Genomic DNA, 16,267 nt, shown 5'->3' on the forward strand with positions numbered 1-16,267 from the left:
TTGAACAGCAGTGACTGTAATGAGATAAAAATAGAAATAGTTGAATGAAAACACCAGAACGAACAGTCAAACGATCCATCAACAGTGAGTGAGTGATTCACAGTGAGTGAGTTGAGTTGAGTTGGTGCGGAGACAAACACAAGACGCGTTGCGTTAGTTGTCCCCGCAACAAAAAAAACAGAGCCAACGACGCGTCGGGAGGAAAATGATCCGTCAATGCATCGAATTTTCAATTGACGAGAGACACAAAACAAACAGAAGAGGCCAGACAAGGGAACAGCGACATCGCATGACGAGAACAAAACGACTAATCTCATAGATCAACGCGCACTTTATCGCCTACAACATAAACCCACCGCGACAAACTCTATTCCCACTATCCAAAGCCTCATCTCATCCCCTCATCTCAACAGACCCCACCAAAACCCAACATGGATAACTATCAGAGAATAGAAAAAGTCGGAGAAGGTCTGAACATCCCTGCCATGCATGACATGACTAATACACAAGGTACTCATTTACTGACTACTCTCAGGTACTTATGGTGTTGTCTACAAAGCCCGTGATCTCAGCCACAATGGCCGCATCGTCGCTCTCAAAAAGATCCGTCTCGAGACCGAAGACGAAGGCGTGCCCAGCACCGCCATCCGCGAGATTTCCGTCCTGAGAGAACTTAACCACCCAAATGTCGTCAGCCTCCTGAATATTGTTCACGCCGACGGCCACAAGCTCTACCTCGTCATGGAATTCCTCGACCTTGATCTTAAAAAGTACATGGACTCGCTCCCCATCACAGACGGCGGCCGTGGAAAGCCTCTCCCTACTGGAACGGCCACTACCGTGCGAAACCTGGGAATGGATGAGAAGGTGGTGCAGAAGTTTATGCTGGATCTCGTCCAGGGCATCAAATATTGTCACTCGCGTCGCATATTGCATCGCGACTTGAAGCCGCAGAACTTGCTCATTGATAAGGATGGAAACCTCAAACTGGCTGATTTTGGCTTGGCGAGAGCATTTGGTGTTCCTTTGAGAAGTTATACCCATGAGGTTGTCACGCTGTGGTATCGCGCCCCCGAGGTCTTGCTTGGTGGACGGCAGTATTCGACTGGTGTTGATATGTGGTCTGTCGGTACCATCTTTGCCGAGATGTGCTCCAAAAAGCCCCTTTTCCCTGGTGATTCAGAGATCGACGAGATCTTCAAGATCTTCCGGTGAGTCAGCCCCGACCTAGATCCTCGAGGTCGAGTACTAATCTTGGCAGAACCCTCGGAACCCCCGACGAAGACGCCTGGCCTGGTGTCACCACTTACCCAGATTTCAAGCCCTCTTTTCCCAAGTGGCAACGAGATTTCTCTACTCCTCTTTGCCCGAACCTGGATGAGGCTGGTCTAGAGCTACTTGACTACATGCTCATCTGCGATCCTGTAACTCGTATTTCTGCCAAGGCGGCCCTGAACCACCCTTACTTTGATGAGATTCTGTGAGTAGTGATACCGGGTTCGACGGGTACATCGCTGACATTTTGCTACCTCAGGGGCCGAAACTGATCCTCTCTTGCACTGAATCTTGAAGTGAGAGCAGATTATGGACGGGACATTGTAGAATACGAACACGGAAACGCATGACAACGATATCATGGAGGGTATGAGTAAGAAAACAGGATGAACCTAATGAGGATTATACGAAGGAGGCAATCGTGGATCATAGATGGCATAAGTATCGGAGGTCAAAATTGTAAACTGTACTTGACTTTGCGGTGCTGTTCTTCGCTTCATACTGTCCTAACTCAGGCGTGGTCAACTAACATTTAAGGCGTCACTTTTATTTCCTCAACGAACTGAACTCAGGCGAGGAGACACGAAGAAGGGTAATACTGAATACAAGTATGCTAAGAATTATGTACAAACTTTCGAGGTCACTCCTCAGACCTTGGCCTTGGTAGTAGCACCAATAGCAGCCCCAGAAGCAGGAATCAAGAAATCACTAGCCTTTACACGCCCATCAGTTCCACGAGCACCCTTGAGTGTGGATGCATCTGTGCTCTTGAAAGAAGCATCATTCCAGGTGTCTTTGCTGTCCCACGAGTTACCAGAGGCAGAAACCTTGCTGTTCAAGCTGACCTGATCACCCGTGTTGCTGGCAGCAACGTTCTTAGTGACCTTGGACGAAGAGCTGCGAAGGTTGAACCCGTTATCACCGTTCTTCCAAGCAGTATTACGGTCGAAGGTCAGAGAGCCAGGGTTTCCGTTATCAATGAAGCCCTTCTTGGCGTTCTGGAAGGCGATGCAGTTCTTGACAATGTGGTTCGCAGGAGGGTTGTTGGTGATGCCGAGCTTGAAGCCGTTACCGTCACCTTCGAAGGGCGTAAAAACCCAGCGGTTGAAACCGTTACCCCACGAGTATACTTCGTCGAGCGTGACTGGTGAGTCAAACATGTACAGGTCCAGACCATCGTCGACATTTTCCCAGAGTCGGGCATTGCGGAGGACGTTGCCTTCACCCGAACCCTCCTTACAAGCAAAACCGTCGGCACTCTCACCGTTCTTGCGAGGGTCACGGTTACGGTAGGAGTCGAGATTTATAACTTGGTTGTTAGAGGAAGCGCCTTCAAGCTGGAAGCCGGTCTCATAGTTGTCATGGGTGGAGAGACCTTCGTAGTAGTTGTTGGAGGCATCTCTGGCGTAGATGCCATATGGACCGTTGATGATTCTGTGAGATGTGAGTTTCGGAATATTCCTGGCTAGGGTTGAACTTACTCGAGATTATAGAAGGACCACCATTCAGCATTCTGAATATGGAAGACGCCACGCTCGGCATTGGGAAGTGACTCACCAACAGCCTTTGGTGTACTGTATCATGTTAGTCTCGCCATAGGATATACTGAAGTTGTCACTCACCCTGGCATATTCTCTCCATCGATGATAACCTTCTCATTCTGATAAGGCCTCACAGTAATGGGACTCCCCTTGGCGCCGCTGGTCTTGACCTGAATGTTCTTTGAGGGAGCATAAGTACCCTTCCTCAAGTAGATAAAGTCACCAGCCTTGGCAGCATCGATGGCAGATTGGATCGATCCATATGGCGCAGCAAGAGTACCAGAGCCAGTACCAGTAGGAGACACAAAGATATCCTTAGCGTTGGCACCAGCCAGGAAAGCTAGGACAATTGCGGGGGTAAGCTTAATAACAACCATATCTGCGAGATCCAATGACCAGAATGCTGTGACAATTCTTCATTTCGATGGATTTTTCTATTGACTTATGTATAAGAAGTGCACTATGCTTAATTTCCTAGATGGGACGTACGGATTGGTCCACTCCGAAGGGGACGACGAGGTTGAGGATGAGGGGTATTTCCACCAATGAGACGATATCACCCCTTTCAGAAGATCGCTGTTTCACTGGTGGACATCATTCGGAGATGTTTCAAAGGAAGTATTTGGGGGCATCTTGGAAGTTCGGGGATCCAATGTTGTCCATTTGCTCCTCGATGAAGTTAGTAAACTGATGATTCGGGGGAAAATAGTCCGAAGCGTTATGATCATATGTTCAGGATATTCCTCTGTCCAATCGCTCGACTCTCTATACTCGTATATTCGTAAAGCTACCTTGACCGACAGTTTGTTGTGAGTATAAGCCATTCCTAGTTGATTCTCCTCTCTGAGGAGGCGAGTAGGGTATGTCAACTTGTCAGGGATAGTCCAACCCCTTGTTAGTTTTGGGAGCATTCGAACCGCTAACGTGACGCCTACTCGTTGTTATCTGCACCCACACTATTCAGGTTTCTATAAGAGGCTTCCATGGACTTTGAAAGCTTGTCTCTATACCCGTAACCCCGTCGCTCGGTGATTGCTCCAAGCTCACAGTCCGACAGTCTTGCCCTAAGTCTATAGTTTCTCTTTCAGGGATGACCAAATAACAAGCGATCGAAGACTTGATGGTATGAAGATAAGCTTAACAGTCGCATCTATAGTCTTAGGATTCGATTTAATAGCAAGAACACTCCACTTGGGGTTACCCTTCATTCCAAATGCAAACAACCGGAAATTTGAATATAAGGCAAGTATGCCATATTCCTGACGAGGTCCCAAAGATACAAGAGACCCTATGGCGCTTGTAATTGGCGTTGCGGTTATTGTAGCTGACGTTGGATTCTGGACTGAAGCCTCCGTGTTCAGACGGCAACCAATACTTTGAGGCTGGAGGCGTACAGTCTTAGTAAGAATCGACTGGCCCAGACCGTGATTGGCTTCTGCCTCGTGAGCCTGCAGCGTCATCATTACCAAACTTCATCCATGCTACTAAGCACTTGGGAATAGTGCCAAAACTAAAGAGAAGTATAAGAACGACGGTTCCAGAACATCCTTTTCTCCAAAGTTCACTTTGAGTCAAGAGTGAATATAGCTTGGAGATACAGACAATTTGCAGACGAAATGGGTGAGTTGAGATACCCCTCATCTGATGTCACGTCTGACATGCCCAACCACAGCCAATAACCAAACCCTCAGTTATGGCGTCGGCAAGATCGACGCCAAAGGGGCCTTCACGGCCGAAATCAAGATCGCTCCCCGTATCGGACTTGAAGATATGTGGCAGGGTCAATATGGCGGTGCTCAAGTTATGGGAAAGCGCCCAGGCATGTACATCAAGTACCTTCCTACGAAGTATCATCCTATCAACGGTGATATGCTTACGGGAGGGTGCTATCTCTTCGACACGCTCGAAAATGCAAAAGGCTACGAGGACTGGACCACAAACGAGTTCGAAGTGGGCGAGCCAAAGACGACCTATTGGAAACAGCCTTTGTTCAAGCATGTCGACTCTTTTGTTTGGAATGTCATCGGTGCTCACAACTTCACCCCAGTTGAAGACCATGGAATCGGCCGTTTCCAGCGTTGGACTTACCACCATGTCGGTGTTGAAGCCATCTTGAAGCAGCTGTATCCTGTCCTCAAAGATGCAGCCGAGAGAAGAGGAGCAGGCTCCTTTTGGCTCTTGCACCGGCCAGAGGATAAGATGGTCGCGGTTCACATGTCGTTCCCTAAGCCTGAAGATGGTGACCACGATTCGATGTATGAAGAAGTCGAGGATATTGCGCGTGAAGGTTCCGTCGCGGATGTATTTCCTAATGCGTTCGAGGTAGAAGTCCTGCTGGACAGAACGAGCATTTACTATGCTATTTGGCAGCCTTTGGCACAAGGAGATGGTGTCAAGGTCACGAGCTCAAACTTTCCGGATATTGCAAAGGCTTCGAATGGAGAAGCTTGAGTGATTGGAATATGGCGCGCAAGAAATTGAGGAGTACTGTCTGTTGATCTCATATCCGATGTTCACAAATGAACCGAACTTTTATGCTTCCTAATTTGTAACCTATTCCAACAGTGCCCTTTTCACCTTCTCAACCTCGTCCGAAGTTCCACAGACCAATCCAGCTCTATCATCACATCCCTTCAATATAGTATCGAATACTCTTGCGCCCGTCTCAGGGTCAATAGCCTGTCCGCCCGCACACTCAACAACGAGCGCTACAGGGAGCAGCTCATAGAGTCTTCGCAGCTTAGCCTTACTGGCAGCAGTCACTGGTGAGATGTACACGCCGTGACCTTTGACCAACGCGTGATAAATATCGGGAATGAGACCTCCCGAGTACCGTAGCGTGTACTTGTCTGTAATGAAATTTGTCACGAGATTCATGTACTTCTCGTTATCGGCAGCGGCTCGTAGGTTGGCGGGGGCAAAGTAGCGTGTCTTGAAAGGAGGCTCAGCGAGACGAAGCTCGGGGCGAGCGACAACAAACTTTTGGGTGTCGTTGAGGCTGACTTCGAAGCATATGGGCTTCGATCCTGGGACGCGAAGGGCGACGATAGCGAGGGTTCGTGGACCGAATACTCCAAGAACAGAAGCAATTTGTTTCTCTGTAGGTTGGCCAACTGCTGTCACTCCATCCCAAATACCGATAATGGCACCCACGGACCAGTTTGGGCCGATGATAGAGCTTCCATCAAGAGGATCAAACGCGACGGTGTATTGCTCAACACTGGCATCAGCTTCCGTTGTCTCTCCTGCACGCGCTGGTTTCTCGACAGGGTCCTCTTCACTGCTGGCAGTTTTGATAGCCGATGACTTGGCAATACTGTCACGAATAATGTTCTCGGCCAGAACATCGACGTTCAGCTGCTCATCGCCAAAGGCATTCTCTGTGCCGACGATGGAAACATCATATGATCCTCTCAACCCTTTGCCAATATCTGCGATAGCGCTGAGAAGCTGAGGAATGACCGAGTCGCGCAATGAAGCTCTGTTTTCTTGGGGTAGCGCTGATTTGAGGAATGGCGCAAGCTCGAGCTCGGGTGCTTTTGTTGAAGACATTTTTGGTGGATGTGATGTTGAAAACGTCAAGTTCAAAATGTCGATCTCGAATTTGAGGTTGCGTCACTGAAAATTGACGCAATTGAGCTGCTGTCATTGTCGAGCTTAACCAGAAATAGTTTAAACAGTCGTTATCGACGGCCCGATTAGTGTTGATAGCGGGCGATAAGGGATGCTTCTGGATCTTGACATCACATCATGGCCATGGCGTCTAGGCTGAGCCATTCTGCCTTTATCTCAACATCGAATGTCTGAGGCAAAAGGATGAATGAAGTTGCGTTTTTTTCTTAGGAAAGTTGACAAGGAGCATGATTCTCACTTGTTTGTAGTTAGAGTATTGCTTAGCTCACCGACTTCGTGAACTCAAATAAAACTCTTGATTCATGATGCCCAAAAGACTCTGCGGAGAAGGCAGATTGAAGCGCTCTCGTTCCCACAACACATCCAAGTCTGTCATATCTCGTCTACATGGTTCAAATCAGCAATTTTGGGGAGAAAGTTCGGGATGTGAATCAGTCGACACCGAGTTTCCGGGAAATCCGGCTTCATGGTCTTATCGGGCCGCATGTATCTTGTTCAGAATATCGTATCACTGCAGCTCTCTTGTCAATGAAAGCGAAGGTTCATTTTAGACAGAAACATGAACTCAATCACCTGATCAATCAGGCCTGGGAAGAGCATTGGAGTCGGAGCGGGATGATCGATGAGCACATGCGGAACCGGGTCCGCAATACCGCATACGACAGAAGGTGAGGTGTCACAAATCGATCGACATTGGACAAATCTTGATTCAATAACTGCTCAATTCTGACAAGATACCCTGGTTCCACGGAACGTCTCACGAAATCGCATTAGATTACCGACATGTACAGGTTTCCTCGATACTCGGCGGTTGCGGAGTTCCATGTCCGTTAGATTACCATCTATCCCAATCGGCATCAGAGTGGACTCTACAATTTAGATTCACTGGCAAATCGTCAGATGGAAGGATCTGCACAATAGTATATTCATTAATCTCTTACGATGACGCAACAGTCTCGCTGGCTACAACAGGTCCCTTGAGCAGCACAGGGTTTCCGTCATAGAAGTTCTTGATATCTCCAAAGACAGCAGCGGCAGCCTCGCTAGCAGCAGCCTTCTCAAACACCTCAAGGCTCTCCCACTCAAGAGTAGCCTGGATCTGGAAGGGCGCGCCCTCCTGGAATGTAAGAACCTTGTAGTTCTTGAGACCATAGGAACCCCATTTGCTGCAGAGGCATTAGTAATTGCATTGGATTCTGGTGGCATGTCAGATCGGGGTCCCACTTACGATGCGACGAGAGGCATGTGCTTTGTGAGATAGTAATCCAGGTCGAAAGAAGGACCGGAGGGATAGACGACGAGGACCTGAGCCATTTTGATATGTTAAAAAGTGATTTGAGTGAAGTTTCTGGTGATAATTGTTTCGGTGAAACGGCCTCGGCAGCTAAAATCGAGGGGTAGCTAGCATTTATATAGTGGACGGCGCCGAGCGGGGGTGATAGGTAGCTCCCCACCTTGCGAATCGAATTGGGTGAGGCCAACGGGTCAACGGAGCCATCCTCGGGGAGTGATGTGATTGATGGAGACCGATTACTCAGCCTCAGAATCTATTTTGAATGGTGTTTTTCGGTTCCAAGAGGGTCCCGAGGTTGAGCGGTCAAGTCAGCAATCAATTGCCTTGGCTATTTAACCTTGGCTGGCTAATGCAGCCACGACAGGCACAAGTGCGTGGCTGATAAGCTCATCAAATTCTGACTGGTGTGACATCCATTGGCAGATTTTGACACAAGCGAGGTAAAACGTGATTCGAGTGATCGAAAATACGTCAAACGAGAATGAATATCTGCTCTCCAGCCATACCAGCCAGACCAGATTTGCCCTGGTTTGCAACAAAGCCAACGCGATTATATGCTGATAGGCTGTCTCTATATCATCCGAACCATCCGAAACGTTCTCTAACAGCTTCAAGGTCAGATCTGCTTCTTCTTATGACCCCCCTTTCCGTCGACTGCTGATCAAACATGTAAGCCCATATGACTCGCGAATGCTTCCCGGTCATCCCCGAAAATATACTGTTACACTGGTCAATAGCCAGTTTGCAGCAGTCAAGTGGACTTTCTATCCGCACTAATGACGAACAGAAGACTTACATTAACAATGCGAGCTAAGCACTGTCTGACCTTTGAGGCGTCGTGCCAACCTGGTCTTCTAACTCAGCTAATATAGGCACTCTCTGCGCCAGAATCTCTTGAAACTTAAACTCTATAACTCCCCGAGAAACGGCAGACGTACTACAACGAGAATTAATAAATATCTCTAGCTGCCGAGCTTACCACTTACTCATCTGGTAGGTGAAACATAACATCGAATTTTTGCTGAAGGCGCTGAATAATGTAGGGTGATTGAGCCAGACCTCCGACTAGGAGAATCGACTGTCTTCAAGTTAGTATAAGTATATAAGAAATCAAATCGTTGTTATAACCGACATTTGGCTTCCTTCCTATAGCCTCCAAGGCCGCAAACTGTGCATCAATAACCTTTTCGATGGCCATTAATGATTTTTCGAAACATTTACGAACAGCACTCCTATTGGATCAGTCAGCCATTGGTACTCTAGCGTTAGGTGTGAGAACCCACGGTTTAATCAACAGTTTGTTGGACGATGGCTGAAGTCGTCTTAAGGTGGAAATGGCCTTTCTCGGCAGCTGTAGGACAATATCGTGATTCTCATCGCCCCGGAAAGTTCTCTTCAACCCATATTCCCACTCGGTCTGGATAAAAAAGTCCAGCTCAGCCAGCGCAGATCTGGAAGTCCCCAAATTCGATGATGAATGGTTAAGCAAGTAATTGAGGAATTCCATATCGACTGCGTGCGTGCCGATTCGTTCACCTGGATAAGTGTTTAGTCAGTTTGGTATCATCGATTGGCAGAAGGTTTAAGATATACGAACCGTTCCAAGCTGTGAGCTGTCGAACAAGAGGAGGGGACTCTGTATGAACTTCGTAGCTGATAGCACGCTAAGGATATCATTGCAAGCGTTAGACCATTATTAATCCAGAAAGACGTGACCTTGATCAGTTGAGAAGACCCTTGGCCCTTTATCGTCTGAGGAATACGTACCGCACCAGTACCACCGCAATCACATACAACAACAATTTCCCCATTCTGGTATCCGTTAGTTGCAAGTTCCAAGATTGAATTATTCAAAGCATACCTCCATGACGATGCTTGGTCCTCTTACAGATAGGTCTAGTCTATATTGAGCCTTGAGCGAATTCAAGACGGCTGCTTGCATCTGTCCAACGGCATTGATTTGGACGACTTGCGACGCGTCGTTTTGGACCGTGGCGTCATATGCAACTCGTAGAAGGCGACTCTTTACGTCCCAAGAGAAATAGACAGGAATGGCAAGAGAGAGAATGAATTCAAGATCCCAAAGCTGGGTCTTTGAGAAAATCTCGTGCACAGCAAGGCTCCATAGACTTCGAATGTAAGACGTGAGGAATACGGCGGCCTGTGTACGAGTTGGCTCAACGCTGCTGCAAAAGTCTTCCAAGGCAGAGAAACAGCTTTTCGGCGGTATATTCACGGACTTGCGAAGTCGAGCAGCTTGCAACCTGGGACTTCCCCATACTTTCGTCTCTAGGTCATACTGCGTTGGGACCTGGCCATTTGATGTCGAGATGGTGGCTGCATGGGGCCAATCGTGTATTGAGTAAATCTCATAAGGGTTCGAGGAATCCGCCCACGAGACGGATGAGAACCTATAGTGCTAGGTTAGCTGGGCTGGCTGACGGCTACCTGTCTGGATGGGTACTTACACTGAGCCGAGGTCTATTCCAACGATGATTGTCTTGGGTTTGGAAACAGGCTTCAAAGGGGACCTATCAACAGATTTAGAACGAGTCTCCCCAAAGGCTTGGCTCTGTGGTTTCAAATATGCCAGCCGCTCCTGCGCACGCCTTCTGATATCGGAGGAGTTGGTGTAACTACTAGTATGGCGCATAGCTAGCTCGTACCACTCTCTCGCCTTGTTCAAGTCCAGTCCCACGTATTCCGCCTGCTCATAGTGACAACCCAAAACGTATTCTGCGGCGGATTTACCCTCAACTGCCCCCCATAGAGCGAACTTAAAGGACAGTTCTAGGTCCGATAGAAGGATGCCCTCTATGCCAGCATAGAACCAGCAACTCAGAGCCTCGGCTGCTTCTACTGAGCCGCGCCTCACTGCAAGGTAGTAGTAATGGAAGGACTTAGCCAGGTCCTTAGGGCAGTTTAGAAGCCCAAATTCGTACGCTTTGCCCATCTGGAACTGCGCCTTGTGATACCCTAGATTAGCGCTCTTTTCGATGTACGAGAAAGCTATTGTCTCATCTGTAGTCACCAAATACTCATCCATGTCAAAGTCGGCCAGATCGCCCGTTATGGCCATTCCGTAGGCATAAGCGCCTTGCGGGGCATCCTCATCGGCATTGTCTGCTGATTGTTTCAAAAGGGCCAACCCCTTCTCATAATCTTGCTCTTCTCCATGGCTGGCGTGTATCATCGTAAAAGCTAACTCGTAGCTAGCTGCAGGATCGCCCATCCCCTCAGCCTTCTCGTAGTACGGACGAGCCATTTCAAAGCCTTCTGGCTGTCGGTGGTATATACGTCCCAGATGATAACAGGAGCGCGCGTGGCCAAGTTCCGTTGATCGGTGGTAGAGTTTCATCGCCTGATCTAGATTTATTGGGTGGCCAAAGCGACCATATTCGAATAGCTTCCCTTGATGATAGAGGGCCTTTGGATGCTCCTCTAGAGAAAAGAGCCGTATTATGGCAAGAGCCTTGGCAGTAAGCTGTCCCTCGTTTTTCGAGGCCTCTTGGCTTCTTGGCATCTTAAGCCTGGCCTTCTCGGCCACGATAGCCCACGTTAAGACGTCACAGGCCCAGGCTAACTGAACTGCCGGGCTGTCGGAGTCGGAAAGATGGTCGCCGGCTCGTTTCAACACATCTTCTTTTTCGTCGTCTGTTGGAGGTATGTTGCCACCCGTAACCTTGGGGAATTTGAACGATAAAGGACTTGTCTCAGGTTTTCTGTCTTGTGTACCCTCCTCATATTTATCTAACGACTCGAGTCGGCGAACGGCATCCTCATTGCCGTGGTCGGCAGATAATTGGTACCACCTCCGAGCCTCGGCCCAATTCTTCTCAACGTGTATCCCGATCTCATTATAGTAACCCATGGCGAATTCGCCAGTCGCTAACCCACCAGCTGCGGCTTGTTGAGCGTACTTATATGCCAAAGACTCATTCTTAGCAAACGCACCCTCATATCCAAATAGGAACCATCGACTGACACCCAGAAAAGCCTCTGGTATTCCCTGCTTAGCTGCCAAGCCGTAATAGTAAAGGGAGTAGGATGGGTTGAAGTTGCAGTCAAGGTGACAAAGCTCATATGCCTGACCCATCTTGAGCTGAGCTTTAGCAAACCCTAAGTAAGCTGATTTCTCGATATACATCTTGGCCGCAGGAGGGTCATGAGGCAGCAGAACTTCAGAAATACTGATGTCGGGCAGCTCCCGTGCAATCAACATACCATATACGTAGGAGCCTTGAGGAGCGTCTTCGTCCGAGCTATCAGCAGAAGCCATTATCCGCTTAAGGCCATTAATCGTGTCTTTATCCTCTCCGTGTTGACCTAAGAGACTCATCATGCCCATTCTGTACAGTGAGGCGGAATCATTGAGAGCTAAACCGCGATAGTAATGTCGCTTGGCATTGAGAATATCGTTGGATTGCTCGTATATCACACCACACCTATACTCCGATCTGCCGTGGCCAAGGGCAGCGGCACGTGAGTATCCAACAAATGCCTCTTGCTTAATGGTAAATCAGTCAATCTTGTAATATCTCCAAGATAGATTGGATCGAGGATACTTACCTTATCAAGGCGATTGCCGAAGATACCAAACTCGACCCACTTTGTGCGCATATAAAGCGCCTCAGGGTGCTCCTGGTCTGCGAGATGAGTGATTAAATCCAGTGCATCGACAACAAGATCATGTTCTGCGTCAGGGGTTTCAGATCGGACATTGTCGTTGTACTCCTTCTCTCTTGCGCGATCCTCCTTGCAGATTTGTACCCAGGTGAGGACATCACGCGCCCAGGTAATTTGCATTGAGACGTTGTTTGAGTGCAAAACGTGACGGCGCGCGTTCCGTAGTATCTCCCCTTTCTCCTCTTCAGTTGGAGGGATGTTGTCAGCCTTGATCTTGGGGAAAGGCATAGAGTTGGGCCATTCCTCGGGGTCCTGACTGGGTCCCATATCCAGCTCCCCTATCACTCGGCTCATGTATTCTATACAGAGTTCAATGTTGGTACATAGATTCTCCTCCATATCATGTTGCTGTTGAGTGGTAAATTCACTCTCCTCCAATTTGGCACGTGAGGCTCGACAGAACTGGGCCTTGACTTGGTTTACATTCAAAAGAAGTTGCAGCGTCATCTCATTCTGCGTGTCAAGCCACGTATGAGCAGTCCATTTAGCAATCACCTCTTCAAGTTGTTTGACAAGATCATCAAGCCGAGACGAACCGATTGGCTTGTCTTGGCTCCAACGGGTCACTTCACGGTCGATTGCGCTTGATGTCGTCGCAGTTACGCTTTCAACGTCGTCTTCCGTTTGCTCGCTAATCTCTGACATTCTTGCTAGGTCTTTCTCAGATCCCATCTCGGGAGAATCGGAGGAGGCCTCATCGTCTGGGTTCAGATCCCAAGGAAGAGCCCTCAATGCCCATGAATGGAGATGCTCGGAAATGTGATCATCTTGATCGGGCCTCGAGTATCCGCACGGCCGTTTGCAGAGGGGGCATTGGACTAATTCGTTGAGGTCTCTCTTACTCATGCTACTAAGGAGCGTTAGACGATCCTCCGAGCAGCTGTGGCGAGATCTCATGTGGTTCGCCCATGACTCTTGGCTGTCAAAGATGAATTCGTCGTCATGGTCGCTTTCAAATATGCATTCGTCACAAGCCCAGCGCTCCGTCTTGTGTTGGTTCCTAATATGGTTGATCCATTCCTCCTTGGAGGCATATAAGTTGTGAAAGTCTGGACAATCGTGATAAATGCACGAATATGGATTTAAGTCTTGGGCAACGTGACCTCTAGATGAAAGAATTAGGCCCCTTCCATAGTGAGATATAACAGCACCTTAGTTGTACGACATACCGCCATCTGGACTTTGTTGCGTAGTCCTCGGACAAGACTTGCACGCAGTATGGACACTGAAAGCTGCCCTTCTTTGCGGGACATGCTGGGTAATCTTGGTTAGTGCCAGTCTGCGTAATTTTGGTCACGATTGAAAGTGCCCCCTTCTTGGGCTCCAACGGCATGATTATAGGTAGGATGAACTGTGAACCTAGTTCTGTCGCTGTCAAAGTCTTTGCTATTAGGGACTCGGTAGGTTCTGGGGGGACGGGCAATGGCTGGGTAGGGCTTGGGATAGGAAACGGCTCTTTTGTGTCAGTGCCAAACGTGCTTGCTTCTCTGGCTGGTCCAAGCAGCGCCCCCGGAAGTCGCGATGGCGCGATAGTTGTAGCAGTTTCTTCTTGAGGCTTTTTTGCGATAACATTCTTGCCGATAAAGCGCCTCGCGTACGCAATCCTGTTCCGCCTTATGACATTGGCCTCGATAAGCCTTTGCTGAGTTGATGTTGCCCGAGATGGATCAATAATCCATGAGCGAATGACGATTTCGACAGCTTTCGGTATTTCCTGGTTGATAGCTAGACGCCCCAGTTCAGTCAAAAGCTTTTGCTCGTAAGAGCTGACCAGAATGAGAAATAAGAGATGGTTCCTCAGCAGCGTGTATTCCTCATCATCCAGGTGATCTCTCAAGTACGTATCAGCTTTCAGGTAGCGTAGCTTTTGCCCTGATCTTCTTATGGCGACTGATATCTTGGCCAGTAGCTTCAGATTGGTTTCAATGTAGAATCTGGGGTCAGAGTTCTCGGTGTCTGGGGTATCTGCAATGGCTTCCTTGTCCTCTGGTTGTCTAACCTCGTCAGAGAGTTCGGACCAAGAGGACTTGCTTGAAGACTTGTCGGACTCGGACACCTCACCATCCAGGTCATCGCGAATAGACTCCTGGTCCTTGTCTATACCCGTTAACACAGTTTCTTCTGACTCGCAGCGTCTTAGAAATAGGGCCAGCCGTACCTGGTTGCAGATATTCCTTCAGCGCCAAGGCTAAGCTGTCGAGCAGGCCTGCGATGACTCTTTTGACATCTAGTCGCTCTCTGAGTCGATAGTCAAGCGAACTCCTGCCAGTCTTTTGCGCTTTTAAGCCATGAGCCCACCACGCAAAGTCTGCGGCGCAATCTTCGAACCAGTCATTGTCAGCGAGCGTCCGATGACCTGAGGTACTCTGGAAGAGGGCAAGGCATTCTTGGGTTCGACGGCAAAGGTCATTTGCGAGTTCCATTCTCTAGTGCGCACCGATGTCAGCGTCAGATGCCCCGCGTTCAGCTGGCAGGGTTTGAAATGGTTTAGAGGCTGACCGACAGACAGGCAGGCAGCCAACCAGATCGGATTTCCAGCGTTTCTGCCTCACATGACCAATAATTAATTATTGGCTCCAGTTGCAAATTGATTCTTTCCAATCTCTAATCTCTTTCGGTTATCATTCAAGTCAAGTCTTGGCAAGTTAATTAATCTCAATACTTGATCAATATTGCCCATATACGTCATGGACAAGTGTTGGTTTGTTCTATCTCAGACTCATTATCTCCCTCCCCAAGAAAGTGACGAAAATGGAGCATTCAAACAGACAGGGCCTCTCTGTCTGGGCCACTTCATCAAGAACCTCAACAACCTCGACCAGGTGATCAACACAAAAGGCCCTGAGCCATTCCCACTCGACATGCCTGTTAATCGCACAGGTCCGATTGAATTCGAGTGGGAATCGACTAAAGAAGGTGGTTTTGAAGCAACAACAACAGCAGATGTACCCATCGCTGCAGCGCCCGGCATCAACGCCAAGGCTTCGCTGGGCTTCGCCCTCAAGAAAACCGTTGGCAACCATTGGCAGATTGAACAACTCGAAACTCTCACTGTTGAGCCCACGAGAGCATACGTCAATCGCTCCCTAGCGAGGGACCAGACAGCCGAGTTCTTGCAAGACAACAAGTTTGGACCAACATGGTCAATTTTCATCATCACCGGGCTCAAGATTGTTCGCGGCAACTCTACCCAGAAAACCACTCACGAAAGAGAGAAGGGTATCAATGGAGGTCCGGGAGTGTAAGATTTCCGGATGCCCTCATACCAGTCGCTTCATCTAACTACTATTAGTGGCATCGCCGGCGTCGCTGAGATCTCTGTCGATAGTGGTTTCTCTTCAACGACGTCTACATCAACAGCTGCAAAGCACACGCACGACTTTGTCTGGGCAGTGAGGCTCTCCAAGATTACGAAAGGGCTTTTTGACAAGAAGTGGTCCAAGAAGACTTACTCTAGAGGTGCGACCTTCAACATGAAAGACAGCGGGACAGACATTGAGAGCATGCTCTTCGAGGAAGGATTGACGACCACTCAGCTGTTGACTGTAGAGGCCGACGAAACTGGCCCAGAGCATTTTGTGGTTCCAGTGGATACTACATCGTTTAGCGAGTTAAATTAGCGCAGCTTCAGGGCAGATTAAACTTTGCCTAGGAACTGCTTTTTCTCTTAACAATATTAGTACCTATCGTTTATCCAGGATAGATCAAGCTAATACTTCCTTTTCTTATTTCTTAGAAATTCCGCTTCGTACAACCGTGTTGCAACCATAATGGGAGCAAGCTTCATTTTTGTGCCAATGGAACAAGCTAAGCCTTATATAAACAAGTCCCGTGACCC

General features: G+C 48.5%; 7 protein-coding genes across 7 annotated transcripts; 3 read left to right on the forward strand and 4 right to left on the reverse strand.

Annotated features, from left to right (window-relative positions):
- Positions 1-431: 431 nt before the first annotated feature.
- Positions 432-1,484, forward strand: FSUBG_1492 (CMGC CDK CDC2 kinase; the record flags this gene model as incomplete). Its single annotated transcript, XM_036679164.1, has 3 exons — positions 432-468; positions 536-1,211; positions 1,262-1,484. The coding sequence occupies 3 exons, from the start codon at positions 432-434 to the stop codon at positions 1,482-1,484; spliced, it is 936 nt and encodes a 311-aa protein (XP_036542966.1).
- A 438-nt stretch (positions 1,485-1,922) lies between these two features.
- On the reverse strand, positions 1,923-3,193 carry FSUBG_1493 (pectate lyase; the record flags this gene model as incomplete). Its single annotated transcript, XM_036679165.1, has 3 exons — positions 1,923-2,709; positions 2,757-2,849; positions 2,898-3,193. The coding sequence occupies 3 exons, from the start codon at positions 3,191-3,193 to the stop codon at positions 1,923-1,925; spliced, it is 1,176 nt and encodes a 391-aa protein (XP_036542967.1).
- A 1,239-nt stretch (positions 3,194-4,432) lies between these two features.
- FSUBG_1494 (uncharacterized protein) lies at positions 4,433-5,267 on the forward strand (the record flags this gene model as incomplete). Its single annotated transcript, XM_036679166.1, has 2 exons — positions 4,433-4,436; positions 4,489-5,267. 2 exons carry the CDS (start codon positions 4,433-4,435, stop codon positions 5,265-5,267), a joined length of 783 nt encoding a protein of 260 aa, XP_036542968.1.
- Positions 5,268-5,369: 102 nt separating this feature from the next.
- Positions 5,370-6,368, reverse strand: FSUBG_1495 (fructose-1 6-bisphosphatase; the record flags this gene model as incomplete). Its single annotated transcript, XM_036679167.1, has 1 exon — positions 5,370-6,368. The coding sequence occupies one exon, from the start codon at positions 6,366-6,368 to the stop codon at positions 5,370-5,372; it is 999 nt and encodes a 332-aa protein (XP_036542969.1).
- A 1,018-nt stretch (positions 6,369-7,386) lies between these two features.
- Positions 7,387-7,763, reverse strand: FSUBG_1496 (uncharacterized protein; the record flags this gene model as incomplete). The annotated part of the gene is made up of 2 exons (XM_036679168.1): positions 7,387-7,615; positions 7,678-7,763. The coding sequence occupies 2 exons, from the start codon at positions 7,761-7,763 to the stop codon at positions 7,387-7,389; spliced, it is 315 nt and encodes a 104-aa protein (XP_036542970.1).
- Positions 7,764-8,725: 962 nt separating this feature from the next.
- Positions 8,726-14,852, reverse strand: FSUBG_1497 (chitin synthase activator; the record flags this gene model as incomplete). Its single annotated transcript, XM_036679169.1, has 10 exons — positions 8,726-8,821; positions 8,876-8,975; positions 9,027-9,279; positions 9,341-9,407; positions 9,511-9,555; positions 9,605-10,154; positions 10,212-12,250; positions 12,313-13,429; positions 13,599-14,526; positions 14,588-14,852. The coding sequence occupies 10 exons, from the start codon at positions 14,850-14,852 to the stop codon at positions 8,726-8,728; spliced, it is 5,460 nt and encodes a 1,819-aa protein (XP_036542971.1).
- Positions 14,853-15,116: 264 nt separating this feature from the next.
- FSUBG_1498 (uncharacterized protein) lies at positions 15,117-16,049 on the forward strand (the record flags this gene model as incomplete). Its single annotated transcript, XM_036679170.1, has 2 exons — positions 15,117-15,670; positions 15,722-16,049. 2 exons carry the CDS (start codon positions 15,117-15,119, stop codon positions 16,047-16,049), a joined length of 882 nt encoding a protein of 293 aa, XP_036542972.1.
- Positions 16,050-16,267: the final 218 nt, after the last annotated feature.

The sequence above is a fragment of the Fusarium subglutinans genome, assembly GCF_013396075.1.
Source record: "Fusarium subglutinans strain NRRL 66333 chromosome Unknown NRRL66333_c0000008, whole genome shotgun sequence".
Classification (NCBI taxonomy): domain Eukaryota; kingdom Fungi; phylum Ascomycota; class Sordariomycetes; order Hypocreales; family Nectriaceae; genus Fusarium; species Fusarium subglutinans.